Source organism: Lepidochelys kempii, chromosome 23 (genome assembly GCF_965140265.1).
Source record: "Lepidochelys kempii isolate rLepKem1 chromosome 23, rLepKem1.hap2, whole genome shotgun sequence".
Taxonomy (NCBI): Eukaryota; Metazoa; Chordata; order Testudines; family Cheloniidae; genus Lepidochelys; species Lepidochelys kempii.
In genome coordinates this window covers 15,731,607-15,756,012 of record NC_133278.1, presented here as the reverse complement: position 1 = coordinate 15,756,012, position 24,406 = coordinate 15,731,607, and the positions used below count along the sequence as shown (strand labels likewise).

The 24,406-nt window shown below is 70.3% G+C and overlaps 2 protein-coding genes across 6 annotated transcripts; both read left to right on the top strand.

Annotated features, from left to right (window-relative positions):
* Positions 1 to 1,710: 1,710 nt before the first annotated feature.
* HCFC1 (host cell factor C1) lies at positions 1,711 to 18,644 on the top strand. Its single transcript, XM_073321745.1, is given in 29 exon segments — positions 1,711 to 2,034; positions 2,471 to 2,543; positions 2,545 to 2,668; positions 4,152 to 4,196; positions 4,199 to 4,299; positions 5,372 to 5,532; positions 5,866 to 6,074; positions 6,288 to 6,372; positions 6,439 to 6,545; positions 6,988 to 7,167; positions 7,764 to 8,117; positions 8,329 to 8,489; positions 8,563 to 8,760; positions 8,849 to 9,073; positions 9,314 to 9,418; positions 9,721 to 9,940; positions 10,211 to 10,353; positions 10,440 to 10,578; positions 10,661 to 10,881; positions 11,225 to 13,550; positions 13,933 to 14,078; positions 14,295 to 14,697; positions 14,919 to 15,248; positions 15,692 to 15,855; positions 16,176 to 16,313; positions 17,103 to 17,288; positions 17,418 to 17,718; positions 17,920 to 17,984; positions 18,276 to 18,644. Coding segments are annotated over 29 exon segments (7,356 nt in total). The 5' UTR covers positions 1,711 to 1,783; the 3' UTR covers positions 18,471 to 18,644.
* A 615-nt stretch (positions 18,645 to 19,259) lies between these two features.
* Positions 19,260 to 24,160, top strand: RENBP (renin binding protein). 5 transcript variants are annotated; one of them, XM_073321746.1, is made up of 10 exons: positions 19,296 to 19,448; positions 19,543 to 19,618; positions 19,699 to 19,838; positions 21,067 to 21,239; positions 21,310 to 21,525; positions 21,611 to 21,692; positions 21,803 to 21,978; positions 22,063 to 22,194; positions 22,312 to 22,399; positions 22,747 to 24,160. In XM_073321746.1, exons 1-10 carry the CDS (start codon positions 19,339 to 19,341, stop codon positions 23,033 to 23,035), a joined length of 1,482 nt encoding a protein of 493 aa, XP_073177847.1. In that variant the 5' UTR covers positions 19,296 to 19,338; the 3' UTR covers positions 23,036 to 24,160. The 5 variants fall into 5 exon arrangements, with proteins under 5 accessions (XP_073177849.1, XP_073177847.1, XP_073177850.1 ...); XM_073321747.1 differs by having other exon boundaries at positions 19,298 to 19,448; positions 19,699 to 19,774; positions 22,747 to 22,862; XM_073321748.1 differs by lacking the exon at positions 19,699 to 19,838 and having other exon boundaries at positions 19,260 to 19,448; positions 22,747 to 22,862.
* The last annotated feature ends 246 nt before the right edge of the window (positions 24,161 to 24,406 follow it).

Here is a 24,406-nt window from a genome sequence, read left to right as displayed (position 1 = left end):
TTGAGCGGGAGGCCATCTTGGTTCAGCGGCCGCTCTCTTGGATATCGTTATGCAAGCGGCAGGCTCATCCGGGCATTTCTGTTGGCGCCATTTTGAATAGCTCTGAGAAGAGTCACGTCCGGGCATTGGGGGGAGGAATCCAAGACGGCCGCTCCCAAGACAGCGTGAAATGAAAAGTGAGGCAGCTCAAAGCCCAGCTCGATCCCCGCCCCCATGAACTCCCAGCCCTGGGCTTCCCCTTTGTTCCCCTCCCAATGGGGGAGGGAACCAAAATGGCGGCCCCCATGGGAGGGCGTTGCCAAGATGGCGGCGCCCACGGCTGAGGTAGCCCGCCGTACAGCGGCTCTGGTTTTGGGGTAGGCGGCCCCGCCCTTCCCTACCCCGCCCTGCGCGGCGCGCTGACCGGGGCGAGCGCGGACCTCAAGGCAGGGCGGAGTCTTAGTATCCAAGATGGCGGCGCCCATGGGAGGCGAACGTGGGGGGAGGGGCAGAGTGAAGCTGCCTGCGCGGCTCTGCGGGGGGACTGAGGCACCCCTGGGGGATAGCACTCGGGAGGGAGCAGCTTGGAAGGGGGTTGGTTTCCCCATCCAAGATGGCCCAGCCTGGCATTTTGGGGTGGGGGAAACTGAGGCATGAAGCAGTGGTTGACACGGGGGCTCTGTGGGTTTAAGAAGTAAAGAGGCCAAGGGGTGGGGGGGAGTCTCCTTCCAACCGAGCTGGCGGTGCTCATGCCAAGTAGGGCCTGCCCTCAGGCCTCGCATTTCAGGGTGGGGGCCCTATCTGCCAGAGCGGGAGGTTTTCCATTCAGGAGCGGGAGGGGGTATTTCCCATCCAAGATGGCTGCACTTGTTTCAAGCTGAGCTCAAAGTAGGGCCTTGTGTTTTGGGGTGGGGGTCCCCATAATCCCAAAGGGGACCATCAGGGAGCGAGTGGGGGAGGGGGAGTTCAGCTGGGGGTAGATGGGCTTAAAAATAACAAAGGGTTTTTCTGTTCAAGATGGCCGCCAGCACGTCAAGCCGAGATCAGGGCATGGCCGGGGTTCTCTGCGGCCCCCCCAACATGCTATAAAACGGAACGGCCCACTGGTGTCACCACAGCTGTTCTACAGGGAAAAGCCCAGGCTGGTGTTAGGGGGCAGCAGGCCGGGCAATTCCTGGGGCCCCACACCAGAGGGGGTTCTCTGAAGCTCAGTTACAGGGGCTTGGCCTTTCTGCCCTGGGCCCCATAGAGTCTGAGGTCTGCCTGGGTTGTTCCCTCTGAAAGCTGCTCGCGGCCCTGGGCTCCCGCGTGAGAACTGCTGGGATAGATAACGGGGTGTTGACGTCTTGGGGATGTTTGTATTTTAAAACAGACAAGACGCGGGGAGGAGGGGCTTTCCTTCTACCCCAGCTGTTGACGCCCAGCGAGCCCACCCCCAGATGGCCATGGCGATGCTCATGCCCAGCCAGCCATGTTCCCTTTTAGTTTTGGGAGCTGGGCTCCCCTTTAGCGAAGAAACTGAGGCACCCAGTGGTTCTTAACAGCTGGGAGGGGAATAAAACTACAAGGGGCTTGGGCTTTCTTCCCCATCCTGGCTGGCAGCGCCTATGCCCATGGTACAACCTTGTACTTGGGGGGATGTTGGGGTGGGGTCCCCTTAGCTGTGGGGGGGGCAGTGATAGAGTGAGGGAGGGATGTTCCTCCCGCCCATGATAGCGGCGCCCATGCGTGCCGTACAGGCTTGTATTTGTGGGGAGGGGGGTCCCCCTAGCCGTGGGGGAGAGGGGCTGTCCCGCCGCCCAAGATGGCGGCCCCCAGCGAGCCCGCCCCCAAGATGGCGGCGCCCAGTGGGAGGAGTCCGTACGGCGCGCCCCGCCCCCGGCCGAGCCGGGCAGGAGGAAGGAAGAGCGGCTCCCCTCACACAGCAGGCGCAAGATGGCGGCTCCCAGGGCGGCGTGAAGGCGCCTGGCGTCCAGGAGCCGCTTCCCGCCCCCGTCCGGTGCCGTACAGCGGGGCTGGGGCTGGGCGCCACCGCGGGGCCGGAGGCCGGGAGGGGTCAGAGCGAGCGGCGCGCGCGGGGCTGGGGCCGGCCGGGGGGAGGCGGCGGCTCCTTCTCCGCGGCCGCCATTTTCCCCCGGCAGCACAGATGGCGGCTCCCAGGCCGGGCGCTGAGCCGGGAGGGGGAGGGGCGGCAAGTGGCCCGGGGGGGGGAGGGGGCGGCAAGTGGCGGGGGGGCAGGGAGAGGGGCGGCAAGTGGCCCGGCCCGGGGGGGAGGGGCGGCAAGTGGCCCGGCCCGGGGGGGCGGGGGGGAGGGGCGGCAAGTGGCCCGGCCCGGGGGGGCGGGGGGAGGGGCGGCAAGTGGCCCGGCCGGGGGGGCGGGGGGAGGGGCGGCAAGTGCCCCGGAGGCTGAGCGCCCCGTTCCCCCCGGGGGGCGCGGGAGGCGAGAGGCCCCCCCCCGGCCCGCCCCCCTGACGCCCCCGCCCCCCCGCAGGAGAGCGAGCGGGGCCATGGCGGCGGCCCCCGGCGGCCCCGCGCTGCTGCAGCCGCGCTGGAAGCGGGTCGTGGGGCTGGTCGGGCCCCGTGCCCCGGCCCCGCCACGGCCACCGCGCCGTGGCCATCAAGGAGCTGATCGTCGTCTTCGGGGGCGGCAACGAGGGGATCGTCGACGAGCTGCACGTCTACAACACAGGTGGGGGCCGCGGCCCGAGCGCCCCCCCGCCGGCAGCCCCCCCCCGCTTGGCGGCAAAACCCTCCTCCGCCCAATTCAACTTTCAAATACTGCCGCGGTGGCTGCTTTAACCCTGGCCTGCCCGGGGGGGGAGGGGAGCGGGTTCTGGGCGGGGGGGAGCCTGCCCGTGGGGGGGAGGGGAGCGGGTTCTGGGCGGGGGGGAGCCTGCCCGTGGGGGGGAGGGGAGCGGGTTCTGGGCGGGGGGGGAGCCTGCCCGTGGGGGGGGAGGGGGAGCGGGTTCTGGGCGGGGGGGAGCCTGCCCGTGGGGGGGGAGGGGAGCGGGTTCTGGGCGGGGGGGGGAGCCTGCCCGTGGGGGGGGAGGGGAGCGGGTTCTGGGCGGGGGGGAGCCTGCCCGTGGGGGGAGGGGAGCGGGTTCTGGGCGGGGGGGAGCCTGCCCGTGGGGGGGAGGGGAGCGGGTTCTGGGCGGGGGGGGGAGCCTGCCCGTGGGGGGGAGGGGAGCGGGTTCTGGGTGGGGGGGGGAGCCTGCCCGTGGGGGGGAGGAGGCGCTGCGGGGTGCCTGCCCGCGGGTGGGGGGGGGACACTGGGAGAGAGTGAGGAAAATGCCATCCTTGTACCAGCCACAGGCACCGTGTGCTCCTGGGGTGTGGGGGGTTGTGGCAAGCCTAGGGTGTTCTGGGGGGGGGTGCTGGGTTGGAGGGGGAGACGCAGGGCTCTGCTGTCCGTCCATCCATCCTCCGCGTATTTGGCATGGGGCTTTCCCAGTGGGGTGCCAGCCCCTCCCCGCACCAACTCTTCTTTGTGCTCTTTTCTTTGAGAGAACCCAGGAGTCTGGGCTCCCCTTCCCCCCACCCCCCACTGTCCCACTCTTAGGGGGTTGTCTCTAGAGTCTCGTTCAGGAAGCCGCTTGCCAGGTGGCTCCTTTTCCCACAGCCCAGGTGCAGGGGAAGCAGAGGGTGGTGGGTAGGCTGTGGGGGGCAGGACTACTGAGTTCTGTTGGGAGGGAAGTGGGGTCTGATGGTTAGAGGTGCAGGGCTGGGAGCCAGGACTCCTGGGTTCTCTGCTGCAGGCTCTCTGTGTGACCATGGCTAAGTCCCTTCCCTGCTCCCTGCCTCAGTTTCCTGTCTGGGATCGAGGGGCGACAATGACCAATTTGGGCTCTCGGGGCAGGGGCTGCAGTGGCCAGTGCGACAGGGGCACCCCAATGTCAGTGTGACCCGGATGCCTAGGTTCGACCCACCCTACTCAGAGCTCTGTGTCTCCCCCTCCCCCCGAGCGTTGTCCCCCATTCCCGAATGCCTGGGTTCGACCCCCGCTGCTCGGAGTTCTGTACCCCCCCAATCCCGGACGCCTGGGTTCAGGTGGCGGTATTTGTTCTGCCCCTGCTGGAGCTGCTGGCGGGGGTGGGGGAGAGGGGAACCCTGGCCGACAGGGGGCACGTGGTGCTTCCCCCGCCCCCCCCACTCAGACCCTGCTTCCCCCCCAGCCACCAACCAGTGGTTCATCCCGGCCGTGCGGGGCGACATTCCCCCGGCTGCGCCGCCTACGGCTTCGTGTGCGACGGCACCCGGCTGCTGGTCTTCGGGGGCATGGTGGAGTATGGCAAGTACAGCAGCGACCTCTACGAGCTGCAGGTAGGGCCCGGGGGCTGGGAGCCCGGACTCCTGGGTTCTCTCCCCGCTCTGGGAGGGGAGGGGTGTCGGGTGGGTCAGAGCAGGGCGGGGGGCTGGGAGCCCGGACCCCTGGGTTCTCTCCCCGCTCGGGGAGGGGAGGGGTGTCGGGTGGGTCAGAGCAGGGCGGGGGGCTGGGAGCCCGGACCCCTGGGTTCTCTCCCGCTCTGGGAGGGGAGGGGTGTCGGGTGGGTCAGAGCAGGGCGGGGCAAGGAACCCGGACCCTGGGTTCTCTCCCCGCTCTGGGAGGGGAGGGGTGTCGGGGTGGGTCAGAGCAGGGCGGGGGGCTGGGAGCCCGGACCCCTGGGTTCTCTCCCCGCTGGGAGGGGAGGGGTGTCGGGTGGGTCAGAGCAGGGCGGGGCAAGGAACCCGGACCCCTGGGTTCTCTCCCCGCTCTGGGAGGGGAGGGGTGTCGGGTGGGTCAGAGCAGGGCGGGGCAAGGAACCCGGACCCCTGGGTTCTCTCCCCGCTCTGGGAGGGGAGGGGTGTCGGGTGGGTCAGAGCAGGGCGGGGGGCTGGGAGCCCGGACCCCTGGGTTCTCTCCCCGCTCTGGGAGGGGAGGGGTGTCGGGTGGGTCAGAGCAGGGCGGGGCAAGGAACCCGGACCCCTGGGTTCTCTCCCCGCTCTGGGAGGGGAGGGGTGTCGGGTGGGTCAGAGCAGGGCGGGGGGCTGGGAGCCCGGACCCCTGGGTTCTCTCCCCGCTCTGGGAGGGGAGGGGTGTCGGGTGTGGGTCAGAGCAGGGCGGGGGGGCTGGGAGCCCGGACTCCTGGGTTCTCTCCCCGCTCTGGGAGGGGAGGGGTGTCGGGTGGGTCAGAGCAGGGCGGGGGGCTGGGAGCCCGGACTCCTGGGTTCTCTCCCCAGCTCTGGGAGGGCTGTGGGGTCAGGGTGGGATGTGCAGGAGTGGGGAGGAGTGGGGTTCTGAGCAGAGGCCCCCCAGACCTTGCTTCCATGTCCGGGCTGGACTGATGGAGAAGAAGGCTGCGTTGCAATGGCACACACCCACCCACCCCCATCGCTGGGACCCCCCCCCTTGCAGGCCAGCCGCTGGGAGTGGAAGAGACTCAAGGCCAAGACCCCCAAGAATGGGCCGCCCCCCTGCCCCCGCCTGGGCCACAGCTTCTCACTCGTGGGCAACAAGTGCTACCTGTTTGGGGGGCTGGCAAACGACAGCGAGGACCCCAAGAACAACATTCCCAGGTGAGTGCCAGGATGCCTGGGTCTTTCCCCGGCTCCGGGGTGGGGAAGGAGGATCGCCAGGATGCCTGGGTTCTTTCCCGGCTCCCGGGGTGGGGAAGGGTTTGCCAGGATGTCTGGGTTCTCTTCTGGCTGGGGGGGAAAGGGGGGTTTGCCAGGACGCCTGGGTTCTCTCCCAGCTCGGGTTAGGCCAGGGAGGTGTCTGGTGCCCTCTCCAGCCAGGACGCCTGGGTTCTGTGCTTGGCTGTGGGGAGAAGCTGCCCTCTAGCTGTGAGATCTGGCAGTGCAGGTCACAGCTCTGTCCCGGCCCCTGTGACGAGCCCGCCCCCCCCGCAGGTACCTGAATGACCTGTACATCCTGGAGCTGCGCCCCGGCTCCGGCGTGGTGGCCTGGGACATCCCCATCACGTATGGGGTTCTGCCCCCGCCCCGCGAGTCCCACACCGCCGTGGTGTACACCGAGAGGGACAATAAGAAATCCAAGCTCGTCATCTACGGGGGCATGAGCGGCTGCCGCCTCGGCGACCTCTGGACGCTGGACATCGGTACGGCTGGCAGGATGCCTGGGCTCTCTCCCGGGAGCGGGAGGGTGTACGGGGCTGGGCCGGGAATCAGGACACCGGGGTTCTCTCTGGACTCAGGGAGGGATGCGGGGGGGGCCGTTGGGTCCTCTCCTGGCTCCGTGGGCGGGGGGGTTGGACGCCAGGGGGGAGGGAGGCGCAGGCCGGGTCTCAGGGTGTCTGTTCTCATCCCCACAGAGACGCTGACGTGGAACAAGCCCAGTCTGAGCGGCGTGGCGCCCCTCCCCCGCAGCCTGCACTCCGCCACCACCATTGGCAACAAGTAAGCCCCCCCACCCCCCGAGCCCCTGCCCCCCATGGCACAGCTCTGACCCCCTCCTCCCCCCAGGATGTACGTCTTCGGGGGCTGGGTGCCCCTCGTCATGGACGACGTCAAAGTGGCCACGCACGAGAAGGAGTGGAAGTGCACCAACACGCTGGCCTGCCTCAACCTGGGTAAGGGCCCCCCCCGGCTCCCCCCTCCCCCACACGCTGGCCTGCCTCAACCTGGGTAAGGGCCCCCCCCCGGCTCCCCCTCCCCCACACGCTGGCCTGCCTCAACCTGGGTAAGGGCCCCCCCCGGCTCCCCCTCCCCCACACGCTGGCCTGCCTCAACCTGGGTAAGGGCCCCCCCCGGCTCCCCCTCCCCCACACGCTGGCCTGCCTCAACCTGGGTAAGGGCCCCCCCCGGCTCCCCCTCCCCCACACGCTGGCCTGCCTCAACCTGGGTAAGGGCCCCCCCCCCGGCTCCCCCTCCCCCACACGCTGGCCTGCCTCAACCTGGGTAAGGGCCCCCCCCGGCTCCCCCTCCCCCACACGCTGGCCTGCCTCAACCTGCCTCACCCCTGCTGGAGCCAGACCCCCTGGGCCCCAGGGTGAGCTGCCCCCCTCCCCACAGACTCCATGGCCTGGGAGCCGATCCTCATGGACACGCTGGAGGACAACATCCCGCGGGCCCGGGCAGGGCACTGCGCCGTGTCCATCAACACCCGCCTCTACATCTGGAGCGGCCGTGACGGCTACCGCAAGGCCTGGAATAACCAGGTCTGCTGCAAGGACCTGTGGTACCTGGAGACAGGTGAGTGCCGGGCCGTGGGTGGGATTCCCGGGGGCAGGGAGTCAGTTTGCAGTGCAGGGAGCTGAGAGTTGCTGAGCAGGATCCCTGGGCTGGGGTGGGGGCTGGGCAGAGAGCAGGGTTCCTGGGCATGGGGGGCCGGGGGGGCTGCAGCGTGGAAGGGTTCTGATGCGCCGGGCAGGCTCCGGATGCTGCTACTCCCCATGTTCAGCAGACGGGGGCTCCTTCGGCTGCCGGGGGGGCTCCCCCTTGGCCCATGGCGGCTGCGGGTGGGTCTGGTCGCCCCAGCCCCACGGAGCTATGAGAACTGGAAAAGGGGCATGCAGGCAGCAGTGACGGGGCTCGTCCACATGGCCAGCCCTGCGCGATGTCACCCGGGGGGAGAGCCCCCTCCGTGGGCGTGGGAGCCCCCGGCCCAAGATGTGGGGCAGTATGGGCAGGAGAAGCTGCTTATGTACTTGGTGCGGGGTGGTGAGCACCCAATGGGAGGGAGCCAGCTGGGGGATCTGGGGCTGGGCTGGGGGGGATGCCTGGCTGGGGGGTCCGGCTGGGTGGGGGCTCCAGGGCTGCCCGTGCCTGACCCCCATCTCTGCCCCCAGAGAAACCCCCGGCACCCTCGCGGGTGCAACTGGTGCGGGCCAACACCAACTCGCTGGAGGTGAGCTGGGGCTCGGTGCCCACAGCTGACACCTACCTGCTGCAGCTGCAGAAGTACGACATCCCGGCGGCCGCCTCACCTGCCCCTGCCCCGGTGCCCTCCGTGCCCGCCAACCCACCCAAGAGCCCCGCCCCAGCCGCCGCCGCCCCCGCGCCGCCCGCCAGCCAGCCCCTGGCCCAGATGGGCATCACCCTGCTGCCCCAGGCCGCCGCCCCCACGCCCACCACCACCATCCAGCTGCTGCCCTCTGTGCCTGGCACGCCCCTGCCCGTGGCCAGCCCCGCACGCACACAGGGTGAGTGGGGCCGGGCCTCAGACCCCCGTGGGGGTTTGTGGGAGGGTGGCTCAGACTCCCATGGGGGAGGGGCGGGGGTCCAGACTTCCAGGGGCCTGCACTCCCACTGGGGGCGGGGGCAGGGTCCCAGAGTCCCATTGGGGTGGGTGGCAGGGGCCCGTTGTGGGGCCGGGGTTTCCCTCCCCATCTCACATTGCCCTTGCCCTGGCAGGTGTCCCGGCCGTGCTGAAGGTGACAGGCCCCCAGGCGCCCCCGGGGCCCCCCCTGGTGACGGTGCGCTCGGCCGGCCAGGCGGGCAAGGCCCCGGTGACGGTGACCTCGCTGCCGGCTGGCGTGCGCATGGTGGTGCCCACGCAGAGCGCCCAGGGCACGGTAAGTACCCTCCGCCGGGGAGGAGCCCAGTCCCACCCGTGGGGCGCCCCTGACCGCTTCCCTCTGCCCTCAGGTGATCGGCAGCAGCCCCCAGATGAGCGGAATGGCTGCCCTGGCGGCCGCTGCGGCCGCCACACAGAAGATCCCTCCCTCCTCCGCGCCCACCGTGCTGAGCGTGCCAGCCGGTGCCACCATCGTCAAGACCGTGGCTGTCTCCCCGGGCACCGCCACGCTGCCCAGCACTGTCAAGGTGGCCTCCTCCCCCGTCATGGTAAGAGACGCCCGGCCACGCTACCCTGCCCTGGAGCCGGGGAGAGAACCCAGGCGTCCTGCTAAGGGTGCACGTCTCCCCACACCAGGTGAGTAACCCGGCCACCCGAATGCTGAAGACAGCAGCAGCCCAGGTGGGCACCTCGGTATCGTCCACGACCAACGCGGCCACGCGGCCCATCATCACAGTGCACAAGTCGGGCACGGTCACCGTGGCACAGCAGGCCCAGGTCATGACCACCGTGGTGGGTGGCGTCACCAAGACCATCACCCTGGTGAAGAGCCCCATCTCCGTGCCGGGGGGCAGCGCACTGGTAAGTGCCGGGAGGGCAAGGCCCGGGCAGCACCGCTGTGGCGTGAACCCCGGAGTCCTGGCTCCCAGGCCCCCTGCTCTAACCACTAGACCCCACTCTCCTCCCGGAGCTGGGGAGAGAACCCCGGAGTCCTGGCTCCCAGGCCCGTCCCCTCCTAGAGCTGGGGGTTATCCCATGATACCTGGCAGGCGCCAGGTCTACCAAGGGTGGGGGCACTGCTCATTCTCTCTCCTCTGGCAGATCTCTAACCTGGGCAAAGTGATGTCGGTCGTGCAGACCAAGCCAGTGCAGACCTCGGCCGTGACCGGCCAGGCCTCCAGCGGCCCCGTCACCCAGATCATCCAGGTGAGCACTTCCTCCGAGATGGGGAGGGGCAGCGCTGGGAACGGGACCCAGCCCGCTGCTCTGACCACGGGACCCCGCTCCCCTCCCAGGGCCGGGGAGAGAACCCAGGCGTCCTGGCTCCCAGTCCCCCCTGCTCTGACCACGGGACCCCGCTCCCCTCCCAGGGCCAGGGAGAGAACCCAGGTGTCCTGGCTCCCAGTCCCTTCCCTCCTTCTTAGTAGAATCCAGGAATCCTGAGTGCTCTGCTCTCTGCGAGTGCCAAGCTGCGTTAACCCTTTCTTGCCTGCCCTGTGCTCCACCAGACCAAGGGCCCCCTGCCGGCGGGCACCATCCTGAAGCTGGTGACGTCAGCGGACGGGAAGCCCACCACCATCATCACCACCACGCAGGCGGGCGGCGCCGGTCCCAAGCCCACCATCTTGGGCATCAGCAGCGTCTCGCCCAGCACAACCAAGCCGGGCACCACCACCATCATCAAAACCATCCCCATGTCGGCCATCATCACCCAGTCTGGGGCCACGGGTAACGCCCACCCGCCGGGGGGGGGGGACAGGCTGGGTGCGTGGGGGGGTTGAATTGGGAGGGGCAAAGGGCTGTCAGGGGTGGCGGGGAATGACCCAGAGACGTCCCAGGCTGGCTGCTCTGGGGGACGGGGTGGTATTTAGGCTGGGGGGCAGTGAAGGCGTGGGGGGACCTTGCTGGGGAGCGGGGCAGGGGTGGGGGGGGCTCCGTGGCCATGGGGCTGTCCCAGAGCTCTGCACTGACACCCCCCCACCCCGGGGCTCCCCACAGGTGTGACCAGCAGCCCTGGGATCAAGTCCCCCATCACCATCATCACCACCAAGGTCATGACCTCAGGCACGGGCGCCCCCGCCAAGATCATCACAGCGGTGCCCAAGCTGGGCACGGCCCACGGGCAGCAGGGCGTCACGCAGGTGAGTGGGGGGTTTGGGGGCACAGGGACGGCCAGGGGGCCAGGCACCGCCCCGGCCTCACCACCTCTCTTCTCCCCTCCCGGCAGGTGGTCCTGAAGGGTGCTCCAGGCCAGCCCGGCACCATCCTGCGCACCGTGCCCATGGGCGGCGTGCGGCTGGTCACGCCCGTCACTGTCTCCGCTGTCAAGCCCACTGTCACCACGCTGGTGGTGAAAGGAACAACGGGTAAGGGGCCGGGCGGGGGGCTGCGGGAGGGGCCAGGCTGCAGAGCTGGCTCGGGGCACTGACCGGCTCTCCCTCCCTTCAGGTGTCACCACCTTGGGCACCGTGACGGGCACCGTCTCCACCAGCCTGGCTGGCGCAGGGGGCCACAGCACCAACGCCTCGCTGGCCACTCCCATCACCACGCTGGGAACCATCGCCACCCTGTCCAGCCAGGTGATCAACCCAGCTGCCATCACCGTCTCCGCCGCGCAGACCACCATGACGGCCGCCAGTGGGCTGGGCACGCCCACCATCACCATGCAGGTAGGGCCTGCGCCGGACGCGGGGCCTTTCCCCTCCAGTGGGGCGCTGTGGGGGGGTGCCGAGCACAGTGGGGTCCGGGGAGGGGGGTGCTGAGCACAGGGGGGCAGTGGGGTCTGGGGAAGAGGGGTGCCGAGCACAGGGGGGCAGTGGGGTGCAGGGAGGGGGGTGCCGAGCGCAGTGGGGTCCAGGGGAGGGGGGTGCAGCGGGGGTGCTGAGCACAGGGGGGCAGTGGGGTCCGGGGGAGGGGGGTGCAGCGGGGGTGCCAAGCACAGGGGGGCAGTGGGATGCGGCGTCTGTGGGGCACGGCCCCAGCCCCTCACCCAGCCCGTCTCACGGCCCCCAGCCCGTCTCGCAGCCCACGCAGGTGACGCTGATCACGACGCCCAGCGGGGTGGATGCCCAGCCAGTGCACGACCTGCCAGTCTCCATCCTGGCCTCGCCCACCACGGAGCAGCCCACAGCCACGGTGACCATCGCCGATGTGGGGCAGGGCGACCCGCAGCCTGGCACCGTCACCCTGGTGTGCTCCAACCCGCCCTGCGAGACCCACGAGACCGGCACCACCAACACTGCCACAGCCACCGTCGTGGCCAACGTGGGCGGCCTAACCCAGCCCGTGCACTTCGTGTGCGAGGGCCAGGAGGCCGGGCAGCCCAATGGTGGGTTAGTGCGCGTCTGCTCCAACCCCCCGTGCGAGACGCACGAGACGGGCACCACCAACACGGCCACCACAGCCACGTCCAGCCTGGGCGCGGGGCGAGCGTGCACCAACCCCCCGTGCGAGACGCACGAGACGGGCACCACCAACACGGCCACCACGGCCACGTCCAGCCTGGGCGCCGGGCGAGCGTGCACCAACCCCCCGTGCGAGATGCACGAGACGGGCACCACCAACACGGCCACCACGGCCACGTCCAGCCTGGGCGCCGGGCGAGCGTACACCAACCCCCCGTGCGAGACGCACGAGACGGGCACCACCAACACGGCCACGTCCAGCCCGGGCGCCGGGCGAGCGTGCACCAACCCCCCGTGCGAGACACACGAGATGGGCACAACCAACACGGCCCCCACGGCCCGGTCGCTCATGGGGCGGGAGCAGCCGGATGGTGGCCTGGTAGCCCCACCCAACCCGCCGTGCCAAACACAGCACACCAGTGCCACTCGCACCACAATGTCGGCCAAAGCTGGCGTGCCTACAGAGCAGCCGTGCAGTGCCAGAATGGCAAATCCCCCCCCGGCGGTGCCTGGCACCAACGCACAATCCCCGGCGCCGGCTGGCCGGCCCTGTGAGGCTCACCAGACCCACACCACCAACACCGCCACCACAGCCCGGTCGCTCATGGGCCGGGGCCAGCCAGACGGTGGGCCGGGGCCAGCCAAGAGCCCCCCGTGCCAAACCCAACAGACTTGTGCCACTCACACAACAATGTCAGCCAAAGCAGACGTGCCCACGGAACAGCCGTGCGGCGTGAGGATGGTTGCGCCGGACGTGGAGGCTGGGCAGCGATCACACGTCAATGACCCTTGTGAGACGGGCACCACCTCCACGGCCACGTCAAGCGTGGGCACCCGGCAAGTGTGCACCAACCCCCCGTGCGAGACGCACGAGAGCGGCACCACCACCACGGCCACAGCCAGCGTGGGCGCTGGGCGAGCGTGCACCAACCCCCCGTGCGAGACGCACGAGACCAGCACCACAAACACGGCCACATGCACCATGGGCGTTGGACGAGTGTGCACCAACCCCCCGTGTGAGACGCACGAGACGAGCACCACCAACACGGCCACAGCCAGCATGGGCGCTGGGCGAGTGTACACCAACCCCCTGTGCGAGATGCACGAGACCGGCACCACAAACACGGCCACATCCAGCATGGGTGCTGGGCAAGTGTGCACCAACCCCCCGTGCGAGACGCACGAGACGGGCACCACCAACACGGCCACCACGGCCACATCCAGCATGGGCGCTGGGCAAGTGTGCACCAACCCCCCATGTGAGACGCACGAGACGGGCACCACCAACACGGCCACCACGGCCACGTCCAGCCTGGGCGCCGGGCAAGCATGCAGCAACCCCCCGTGCGAGACGCACGAGACGGGCACCACCAACACGGCCACATGCACCATGGGCGTTGGACGAGTGTGCACCAACCCCCCGTGCGAGACGCACGAGACGGGCACCACCAACACGGCCACCACAGCCACTGTGGGGGCTGGACGAGTGTGCACCAACCCCCCGTGCGAGATGCACGAGACGGGCACCACCAACACGGCCACCACGGCCACGTCCAGCCTGGGCGCCGGGCGAGCGTGCACCAACCCCCCGTGCGAGACGCACGAGACGGGCACCACCAACACGGCCACCACGGCCACATGTAACGTGGGGACGGGCCAGGCTGGGGGGGCCCAGCACACCCCTGGCAGCGCGCCCTCCGAGACGCAGCAGAACACAGCCACCAGCACCACCATGGCAGCCAGCATGGGGGGAGCTGGCACCGAGCCCCCCTCCCCTGCCCCCCAGGAGCCGGGGGGAGCAGGGCCCAGCCAGCCCCAGTTGCTTCCCACAAACCCGGTCCCACGCGTCTGCTCCAACCCCCCCTGCGAGACACACGAGACGGGCACAACCCACACGGCCACCACTGTGACCTCCAGCATGGGCACCAACCACGGTGAGCATGAGGGGTGGGACCTGGTGGCTTGGGGGGCAGGGCGTGGGGCCGGTCTCCTGTAGGGGCTCTGGGTGGGATCAGAGACTGGGGCATGGGGCCTGTCCCTGCTAGGGGTCACTGGCTCTTATCCAGCCCCATGGATGGGAATGGGGCAGGGGGCCTGTCCCCGCTGGGGGTCAGTGGCTCTGATCAGGGCTGGGAATGGGGCAGGGAGCCTATCCCTGCAGAAGGTGGGCACTGGCTGGCTCTGGGACGTGGGGGGGGCTGGGAATGGGACAGGGGGCCTGTCCCTGTGGGAGGGGGGCACTGGCTGGCTCTGGGACAGGGGGCTGGGATGGGGGGAGCGTGGGGCTCCTGGACTCTGATCTCTGCCCCCTTTCAGACCAGCCGCCGGGCGCCAACGGGCAGGGGCAGCCCGAGGGGGCGCAAGGTGAGGCCCCCGCCAGCCCCAGCAGCGTCTCCGCCGCGCAGACCCGCGCCGTGACCACCGTGACGCAGTCCACGCCCGCGCCGGGCCCCGCTGTGCCGGTGAGAGCCAGGAGCCCCGGGCAGCTGCGGGGGGCTGGGAGCCAGGGCGCCCCAGTTCTCTCCTCAGCTCTGGGGGGGCGTTTGGTCTGGTGGGTAGAGTTGGGGGGCTCTGGAAGCCGGCACTCAGAAGTGTGCGGGTGGGGTGGGGCGGGGCAGGTGGCTCGGGGCCCACGCTGGGACCCCCAAGTGCTGCATTAACCCCTCCCCCCTTTGCAGAGCATCTCGTCACTGGCAGAGACCCCCGCGGAGGAGCCGCCGGCGCCCCCCTGTCCGGAGCCAGCGCAGCCCCAGCTCCCCGAGCCGCCACAGCCAGAGCCGCCGGCCGAGCCCCCGGCCCCGCCGCAGCCCCCCGCTCAGGGCCCCCCGGAGCCTCCCCGGGCCCCGCCGGCGCCCCCTGCCGGCCCCCCGGCGCCCGCCCCGGACGGGGAGCCGCTGGCCCTGCCCCAGGAGCTGCTGGCCGAGGGTCAGGCGGGCGCCACCCTGCTGGTGACGGGGCTGACGCCCGAGGAGCTGGCGGTGACGGCTGCTGCCGAGGCCGCGGCCCAGGCCGCAGCCACCGAGGAGGCCCAGGCCCTGGCCATCCAGGCCGTGCTGCAGGCGGCCCAACAAGCCGTGCTGGGTGAGTGCCCGCCGGGACCCCCAACCCCTCACCAGCCCCGCAGGCCCTGGCCATCCCGCGCCCTCCGGGACCCCCGCGCTGGCCCCCTGCCCCCTGCGTGAGTGTCCCTGCAGCCCCCACTGGCTCCTCCTTATCCCCCTCCCCTGCTGGACCCCGCTGCCCCTCCCCGGGCTGCCCACAGGGGCCCCCCCGACCCTCCAGCTGAGCTGTGTGCCTTGCAGGTGCGGGGGAGCCCATGGAGACGGGCGAGGCGGGCACGGGGCCGGCGGAGCTGGGGGCGCTGGGGGGCGAGGGCCCCGAGGGGCAGCCCACGGCCATCCCCATCGTGTTGACGCCGCAGGAGCTGGCCGCCCTGGTGCAGCAGCAGCAGCAGCTGCAGGAGGCCCAGGCGGTGGCTGCGGCTCAGCAGCCCCACGGCGCCCCCCTGCCCACTGAGGCCCTGGCGCCCGCCGACAGCCTCAACGACCCGGCCGCCGAGAGCAACGGGCTGAGCGAGCTGGCCAGCGCTGTCAGCAGCACCGTTGCCCTCCTGCCCGCCGCGCCCAGCGAGGGTGAGTGCACCGGGCCACAGGGGGCCCGGGATCCCTCCTGGCCAGGGGGGCGTACAGAGGGGCTGGATGCTGGGGAGGGGGGTGCAGGGCGCCTGGGATGTCTCCCGGGGGTGCGGGGGGGGCTGGGCGCAGGACGCTGGGGGTGGCTGGGGGGGGTGGGCGTAGGGCGCCTGGGATGTCTCCCGGGGGTGCGGGGGGGGCTGGGCGCAGGACGCTGGGGGTGGCTGGGGGGTGGGCGTAGGGCGCCTGGGATGTCTCCTGGGGGGCAGGGTGCTGGGGGCGGCTGGATGCTGGGGGGTGAGCGTAGGGCGCCCGGGATGTCTCCCAGACTGGGGGGCGCCCGGGTTCTCTCCCAGCTTAGGGGCTGGGCGCAGGACACTGGGGGGGGCGTACGGAGGGGCTGGATGCTGCGGGGGGTGTAGGACACCTGGGTTCTCTCCCAGCAGGGGGGCTGGATGCACTCAGTGCCCCTCCTGCCATTCCTCCAGGCCTGGCTCCGTCCAACACGTTCGTAGCCCCACAGCCCGTGGTGGGGCCCAGCCCAGCCAAGCTGCAGGCGGCTGCCACCCTGGCCGAGGTGGCCAATGGCATTGAGCCTGCCCCCATGGTGAGTGCAGGGGCTGTGCCAAGGGGTGGGGACTTGGGGGGCTGAGCCATGGAGGGGGGAGCTGGGAGGATGAGCACATGGTGGTCTGAGCCATGGGGCAGGGAGCTGGGGGGCTGAGCTATGTGGGGGGAGCTGGGAGGATGAGCACATGGTGGTCTGAGCCATGGGGCAGGGAGCTGGGGGGCTGAGCTATGTGGGGGGAGCTGGGAGGATGAGCACATTAGGGGCTGCGCCATGGGGCAGGCAGCTGGGGGAGCTGCGAGGACGAGCACGTGGGGGTCTGAGCCCAGGGGCTGGGGCTGATCCCTCTCTCCGCCCAGAAGCCGGATCCCTCGGTGCAGCCCCAGAAGCTGTTGGTGAAGAAGGAAAACCAGTGGTTCGACGTGGGTGTCATCAAGGGCACCAACATGATGGTGACCCATTACTTCCTGCCCCTCAATGACGCGCCCCCTAGCGACGTGAGTGTCCCCCCCGCCTGCCCCCCAGTGACAGTGTCCCCTCTGCCTGCCTCCAGCACCGTGAGTGTCCCCCTGTCAAAGTGTGGGGGAGTCAGGGCCCTGCACCCCCACCTCCTGCATTCCCCCGGGACGCTCAGCCAGTCAGGAACACAGGCCCCAACAGAGCTTGTGGGTCCAGGAAACAGGACCCCTCTTGGGGGTGGGCCTCCCCCCATCTCCCCAGCCAGCCCCAAACAGAGACTCCCCCCCCGGCCCCTCTCTCCCAGGCCAGGAGGCCACCAGATCTCTTTGTTCTCCAGCCCGGGCCCAGGAGACGGGGTGTCAGCCATTCTCCGTGCAGACCCCATCACCCCGGCCCCCTAGAGCTCTGTGACCGTCACCCCCCTGATCCCCCCACCTGGATCCTTAAGAAAGGCCTAGGGGAAACTGAGGCACCCACCCAGTATTCAGAGAAGACCTGAAGGCCATTCCCACTTCATCACACACCCCGGCCTGCCCCCCAGCCAGCAACATGCCCCCCAGCAACATGTGTCCCCTTGTCCACGGCCTGCCCCCCCAGCGAGACACCTACACACCCCCGGGAGTGTCCCTGTGGCCCACGGCCTGACCTGATGCCATCCCTGCCCCCTGCCACTCTGAGTGTCCGTGTGCCTCTGGCACCCCCCCCCCGCCATCACCTACACCCCAGCCCAGCTGCTCGCTGCCGTGACGTGTCTCTTGCTGCCACCACCATGGTAGCCACGGCCCCAGATGCCCCCCGGCCCCACTGACTCTGGGCTCGTCCCCCAGGACGACTCAGGCACCGTCCCCGACTACACGCAGCTGAAGAAGCAGGAGCTGCAGCCGGGCACGGCCTACAAGTTCCGGGTGGCCGGGCTGAATGCCTGTGGGCGCGGCCCCTTCTCCGACATCTCCGCCTTCAAGACCTGCCTGCCCGGCTTCCCGGGTGCGCCCTGCGCCATCAAGATCAGCAAGGTGGGTGCCCTGCCCCCCTCGCCCCTGGCCGTGCCCCCCGGGCCTGGCCCGGCCGGCCGCTGGCCTGCCCCCCTCGTCTGCCTGCCGGCCGCCGGCCTACTCCCTCACCCCGGGGTGCCTCTCCCGCAGAGCCCTGACGGGGCCCACCTGACGTGGGAGCCACCCTCGGTGACCTCGGGGAAGATCGTGGAGTACTCGGTGTACCTGGCCATCCAGAGCACCCAGGCGGGCGAGCCCAAGGGCACGGCACCAGCCCAACTGGCTTTCATGCGGGTCTACTGCGGGCCCCAGTCCATCGTGCCTCGTGCAGTCGGGGCCTGCCTGGCCAACGCCCACATCGACTACACCACCAAGCCGGCCATCATCTTCCGTATCGCCGCCCGTAACGAGAAGGGCTACGGGCCCGCCACCCAGGTCCGGTGGCTGCAAGGTGAGCTGGGCCAGGGGCTGGGGGGGGTGGGCCAGGGGCCTGGGCCTCTGAGGGGGCAGAGCCAGGGCCGTGGGATGCCGGGGTTCCATTCTCAGCTGGCAGAGTGGGGAGGGGCTGAGAGCCAGGACACTGGGTTCTCTCTCAGGGGAGTGGGGCTGGCGATGCTCCCCGAGTCTCTAACCCCCTTCTCCGGTGCTGCAGAGTCCAGTAAGGACGGCTCCATGGCCAAAACCGGCCAGCAAGCGGCCGCTCTCCTCTCCCGACATGTGAGTGCCAGGGTGGGGGCTGGCGGGGCAGGGGGTGAGAAAGTGGGTGGTGCTGGGTGGGGGAGCACTGGGGCCTGGGAACCTTCTGACCCTGCTGGGGCCCAGGGGCATGGGGGGGTTCTCCACGGGGTGGCCGGGGACACACCGGGTGCTGTACTGGTCCCGGCGGGCGGGGGGCTTCTCCACGGGGGGGGGGGCACGGGGGGCTGTACTGGTCCTGGGGGGCTGGAGGGGCTAGTTCCCATGGCACCACGGTCAGCTCTCACCCCCCCCCGTTCCCCTCCCCCCCAGGAAATCTGCTCCAAAGAAGCCGAAGGCCGACGGGCAGTGAAGGAGGCCCCCCGCCTCAGCACCGGCTCCCCACGCCCCCACTCGCCAAGGAAAGCGCATTTCACTGGGCCGGACTGTGGGCCCGGGGGGTCACTGAACCGTGCTCCTCCCCCGGACCCTTGGCTGCAGGGGGGGCCGGGGTGCCCTGGACTCTGATTTGCCTGGGGGGGGGGCATTGGGTTTTTTACATGTTGCAGTTGCTGGAATGAAGTTCTTTTGTCCTCCCCACTGTTGTGCGGGACGAGGGCTGCAGATTTGGGGGTGCTCCCCTCCAGCTCTCACCTCTGTACAGACCCCCCCCAGTTCCCTTGTAGTGTCTGAGTTGTAGAGGAGGGGGGGGGCTGTAGCTGTTGTGAATAGCAGGGTCCCTCTACAGGTGTTTGAGGGGGGGCCCTAGCTTGACCCCCCCACCCCGAATCAGAGCCGCTGTCTCCTCCCCCGGGCAGGGGGGCTCCTGCCTCCCCTTGGGAAACACTTTTTTTGTATAAACCATTTTTTTAGGAAAAAAAGAAAAACCGAAAAAAAAACCCACGGGGGGGAGGGCTCGTGGCCCCCCACAAGATAGGGCCCCCCGGTACAGGTTTAAATGCCCTCTGAGCAATTAGTCGGGTCATTTAGGGGGGAGCCCCTGCGTCTCCCCCTTGTGCCCTCCTGGTCGACATTCCATGGGGGTGCCCCCCAAGTTCGAGGGGCGGAGCCGGGGGGCTCCAGGCCCGGCCCCCGGGCAGCCCCCCTCGTTGTATGATAGTGTATTTCGCTGTGCCCCCCGCCCCCGTGCTGTGTCTGTCGGGTTGTGCGATTTTCGACCATTAAAGACATTTTTGAAGTAAAGGGAAGCCTGGCGTGTTTCGTGGGGGGGCCCCGGCCGGATGGGGGGGGCTCTGGAGGGGGTCACGGGGCGCTTCCTGCTGCCCCGTGACTGGAAACGGGCAGCGCCGGGGGGGGGGCGGGGATCAGCTGATGGGGTCACGTGGCCGCCTGCGCTGGGGGCGGGGGGCCGGACGCCTGGGTCCCGGGGCGGAGGATGGAGCCGGAGACGCGGGCGCTGCTCGAGGCTTGGCGGGGGCGGCTGGGCCGGGAGCTGGACGCGGCCATCGGCTTCTGGGCGCGCCACTCGCACGACCCCGAGCACGGGTGAGCGGAACCCAGGCGTCCGGGCTGCCCCCCGCCCCCGAGCCGGGAGGGAACCCAGGCGTCCGGACTCTAACCCCTCCCCCTCTCTCTGCAGCGGGTTCTTCTCCTGTCTGGGCCGGGACGGGGCCGTTTACGACGATGTGAAATACGTCTGGCTGCAGGGCCGGCAGGTGGGCTCGGGGGGGGCGTTGGCTAATGGGGGGAGCCGGGCTGGGGTGCCAGGTTCTTGACCCAGGCCCCGTCCCCCCAGGTGTGGGTCTACGCCCGGCTGTATCGCACGGTGCCGCGGTTCCGACGTCCTGACCTGCTGGAGGCCGCCCGGGCCGGTGAGCCCCGCCGGGGGGGGCGGGGCGGGGGCGGGGGAGCTGGAACATTTGCCCCCCCCCTTGGGTAATCAGCTGACTCGGTGTCCCCTGACCAGCCCGAGCGGGAGGGGGCGGGGGGGGGAAGCTGGAACATTTGCCCCCCCCTTGGGTAATCAGCTGACTCGGTGTCCCCTGACCAGCCCTAGCGGGGGCGGGGGGAAGCTGGAACATTTGCCCCCCCCCTTGGGTAATCAGCTGACTCGGTGTCCCCTGACCAGCCCTAGCGGGGGCGGGGGGGGAAGCTGGAACATTTGCCCCCCCCCTTGGGTAATCAGCTGACTCGGTGTCCCCTGACCAGCCCTAGCGGGAGGGGGCGGGGGCGGGGGGGGAAGCTGGAACATTTGCCCCCCCCCTTGGGTAATCAGCTGACTCGGTGTCCCCTGACCAGCCCTAGCGGGGGCGGGGGGAAAGCTGGAACATTTGCCCCCCCCCTTGGGTAATCAGCTGACTCGGTGTCCCCTGACCAGCCCTAGCGGGAGGGGGCGGGGGCAGGGGCGGGGGGGGAAGCTGGAACATTTGCCCCCCCCCCTTGGGTAATCAGCTGACTCAGTGTCCCCTGACCAGCCCTAGCGGGGGCAGGGGGGGAAGCTGGAACATTTGCCCCCCCCCCTTGGGTAATCAGCTGACTCGGTGTCCCCTGACCAGCCCTAGCGGGAGGGGGCGGGGGCAGGGGCGGGGGGGGAAGCTGGAACATTTGCCCCCCCCACTTGGGTAATCAGCTGACTCGGTGTCCCCTGACCAGCCCTAGCGGGGGCGGGGGCGGGGGGGAAAGCTGGAACATTTGCCCCCCCCTTGGGTAATCAGCTGACTCGGTGTCCCCTGACCAGCCCTAGCGGGAGGGGGCGGGGGCAGGGGCGGGGGGGGAAGCTGGAACATTTGCCCCCCCCTTGGGTAATCAGCTGACTCGGTGTCCCCTGACCAGCCCTAGCGGGAGGGGGCGGGGGCGGGAGCGGGGGGGGAAGCTGGAACATTTGCCCCCCCCTTGGGTAATCAGCTGACTCGGTGTCCCCTGACCAGCCCTAGCGGGGGCGGGGGGGAAGCTGGAACATTTGCCCCCCCCTTGGGTAATCAGCTGACTCGGTGTCCCCTGACCAGCCCTAGCGGGAGGGGGCGGGGGCGGGGGGGGAAGCTGGAACATTTGCCCCCCCCCTTGGGTAATCAGCTGACTCGGTGTCCCCTGACCAGCCCGAGCGGGAGGGGGCGGGGGGGGGGGCGGGCAGCGCAGCCAGGACGCCTGGGTCCTTTCCCCGCAGGTGGGGAATTCCTGCTGCGCTGCGCCCGCCTGGGGCCGGGGTCCCCCAAAGCCGCCTTCGCGCTGAGCCGGGACGGGCGCCCCACCAAGGTCCAGCGCAGCATCTTCAGCGAGTGCTTCTGCGCCCTGGGGCTGGACGAGCTGGGGCGCGCCACGGGGGAGCCGCGCTACCGGGTGAGTGCCGGGGGGGGCGGGGCGGGGCTGCCCCGGACGCCTGGGTTCTGACGGCCCGTCCCCCCCGCAGCGGGAGGCGCGGGCGCTGCTGGAGGCCGTGGCGCGCTGGGTGCGGGAGGACCCGACGGAGCTGGGACGCCCCCTGCTGGCCGGCGCGACGCCCCACGAGCCGCTGGCCGAGCCCATGATGCTGCTGTGCCTGGCGGAGCAGCTGGGGGACGGCGCCGGGGGCCCCCTGGCCGAGCTGGAGGGGTGGTGCGCCCGGCGCCTCCTCTGCCACCTGCAGGTAGGGCCCCCCCCATGCAGCGCGCGCCCCCCCCCATCTGCTCCCCCCCCATCTGCTCCCCATCACTAACACGCCGCCCCCGCAGAGGGACGGCAGCGCCGTGCTGGAGAACGTCTCCCCCGACGGGAAGGAGCTGCCGGGCTGCCTGGGGCGGCAGCAGAACCCGGGTGAGTCTGGGTCGGGGGGTGTCTGGATTGGGCGGGGGGCTGGGTTCTCGCGGCGGGGGGGCGCGCTGGGAGCTCGGACGCCTGGGTTCCCTGGCTGACTCTGCCCCCAGGCCACGCGATCGAGGCCGGCTGGTTCCTGCTCCGGTTCGCCCAGCGGCAGGGGGACGCGGCGCTGGCGGCTCAGGCCATCGAGGGGTTCATGGTGCGGCCCTTCCAGGCTGGCTGGGACCCCGAGCACGGGGGGCTCTTCGCCTTCCAAGATGCGGATGGGCTCTGCCCCACGCAGGTAGGTAGGGGGCACCCCCGCTCCTCCCCCCCCCTCCCCTGACCAGGTCCCCACCCCTCTGAGCCCCCTTTGTCGGCCCCCCAGCTGGAGTGGAACATGAAGCTGTGGTGGCCCCATGCCGAGGCCATGGTGGCCTTTCTCATGGCCTATGCCCACAGCCGCGAGCCCGCCCTGCTCCGCCTCTTCGACCAGGTGGCGGCCTACGCCTTCCAGCGGGTGAGTTTACCAGGCTGCCCAGCGGGGCATCATCGGGGGCTCCCCCCAGGGGGGCTCCTGGGCGCGCGGGGGCAAGTTGTCAGAGCTGTGCTGAAAATCACCATCCTCCCGCTGCAGTTCCGGGACCCCGAGCACGGCGAGTGGTTTGGCTACCTGGCGCAGGACGGGAAGGTGGCCCTCACCATCAAGGGGGGGCCCTTCAAGGGTAAGCGGGGCAGGGGGATGGGTTGGGTCTGGACTAGGTCTGCTCCTGCTTTCCGAGGGGACTGGAAGCCAGAAGAGGAGCAATGGTCTCAGGTTGCGGGGGGAGGGCTCCCGAGGGCGGGGGTGGGATCTCCCCCCGAGAGGTTTTTAAGGCCCGGCTGGACCACGCCCGGGCTGGGACGATTTAGTTGGGGTTGGTGCTGCCATGAGCAGGGGGAGGGCCTCCTGAACCCCGCCCCCTAACAGCTGTAGGTGGGGTGGGGGCTGGGACCCCCCAGTATTAACACAAAGAGCGACTCTGTGCAGCGCGCTGGCCCGGCCCCCTGTACCCGGCTTGTCCCTCCCCAGGCTGCTTCCACGTGCCCCGCGCCCTGCACCTGTGCGAGGAGCTGCTGGACAAGCTGCTGCGGGAGCCCTAGCGGGAGCCGCTCCTCGCGGGCCGCCAATAAAGGAAGTGCCGCAAAGACTCGTCTCCGTCCCCCCGTGTCCCCCTCGCTCCGGGCGGAAAAAAGCGTTCCCAGGGCAGGAGAAGCGGGGCCCGCGTCCGGTCCTGCTGGGAGCTGGAGCCCCGTCCGGTCCGGTCCGGTCCGGTCCCTCCCGGGCTCCGAGGCCGCGCGTGTTAACGGACCCGGAGTGACCCCGGAGCCGGCGGGGGTTGGGCTCCCGGACGCCTGGGTCCCGTGCCGGGCAGCCCCGCCCCCTCCTCCCCTGCTCCGGAGGCAGCAGCCACCGCCGCTCCCCGCGCGGGGGCCGCCCCCGGCCCCGCCGGCCAATGGGCGAGCCCCGCGCCGCTCCCCACTGCGCATGCGCCGCTCGGGGCGGGGCCCCCAGAGCAAGGGGCTCATCAGCAGGGCTGCGCGGACGGTGGTTTGGTCCTTGCCGCACGCGAGGCCCGGGGCGTCGCCCAAGGAGCTGGACCGGGCTGGTCTCAGGCGAGGAGAAGCAGCAAATGCCGCAGCCGGGGGCCCGTGGAACGCCCTGCCGGGGGACGCCCAAAGCAGCCTGGGGTTCAGAAAAGGAGGAAAGCGGACCCTGGGACCAGCCGGGACGCAGCCCCCTGCTCTGGGTGGCCCTGAACCGCTGGGGGCCGGGCCCTGGCGGTGCAACAGTTGTCCTGGTCTGTTCTTTCCCCTGAAGCGCCTGGAGGGAGCGTTGCCCTGGCCCAGCACCGCTGTCCTTAGGGGGCTCTCCCCGCCCTGGGGGGCAAGAGAGGAATCTCCCCATGGCAGAGTCACAGCCCAGTGTCTCCGGCTCACAGGTCCTGGCCCCCTGAGAACGGCCCCCCCGCCCCCCGCAGCCAGAGGGGACAGGAATTGTGGGGGCTGCAGAGTGCGAGAGAGATGGGGGTCAGTAAGGAGCCAGCGGTGCTGGGGGGGGGATCAAGCCCCCCATTACGGCATGTATGAGCAGTGCTAGGAGATCCCCGCTCGGCTCAGCCCGGGCCCCACCAGCCGAGTCCTTCCACCACCCCCACCCCCCCAAAGCCCCCTCCCCCACCCCTGGGGAGGGGGCATGATCCTGAGGCCAACGCTGCAGGATGGGGAAATGGCAGCCATACCAGCTGCAGCGGACCATCCTGCTGCAAAGCTGGTAAACTGAGGCACAGCCCATCTCAGCTCCGCAGGGGAGGGGAAATGACTCACCGCTGATTGCAGCAGAGCCAGCTCCACTGCAGGGGTCTTCAGAGCAGCCACGGGATCCAACAGGCTGCTGAACCGACCCCACCAGGGCCTTCCACACACCCCCAACTCTGGGGAGCCCCTCAGCTTGGTCTCTGGGCTGCAGGACCTAGCCTGCTCCTACGCATAGGGTGACCCCGTGGTGAAGGCGTTGCCAGCTAGGGAGAGCAACATCCAGGCACCCCTCAGCCCCGAACTCCAGGGAGCCCCACCGGCCCCAGGCACTGCCCTCCCTGTGCCCCAGGAGTCAGCTTCCGCCCCCCCCGCCCCAGGCTTGCAGCAACTGGTAGCCCAACTGAGATGGGGCAGGGGGAGGGTGCAGCTAGCCT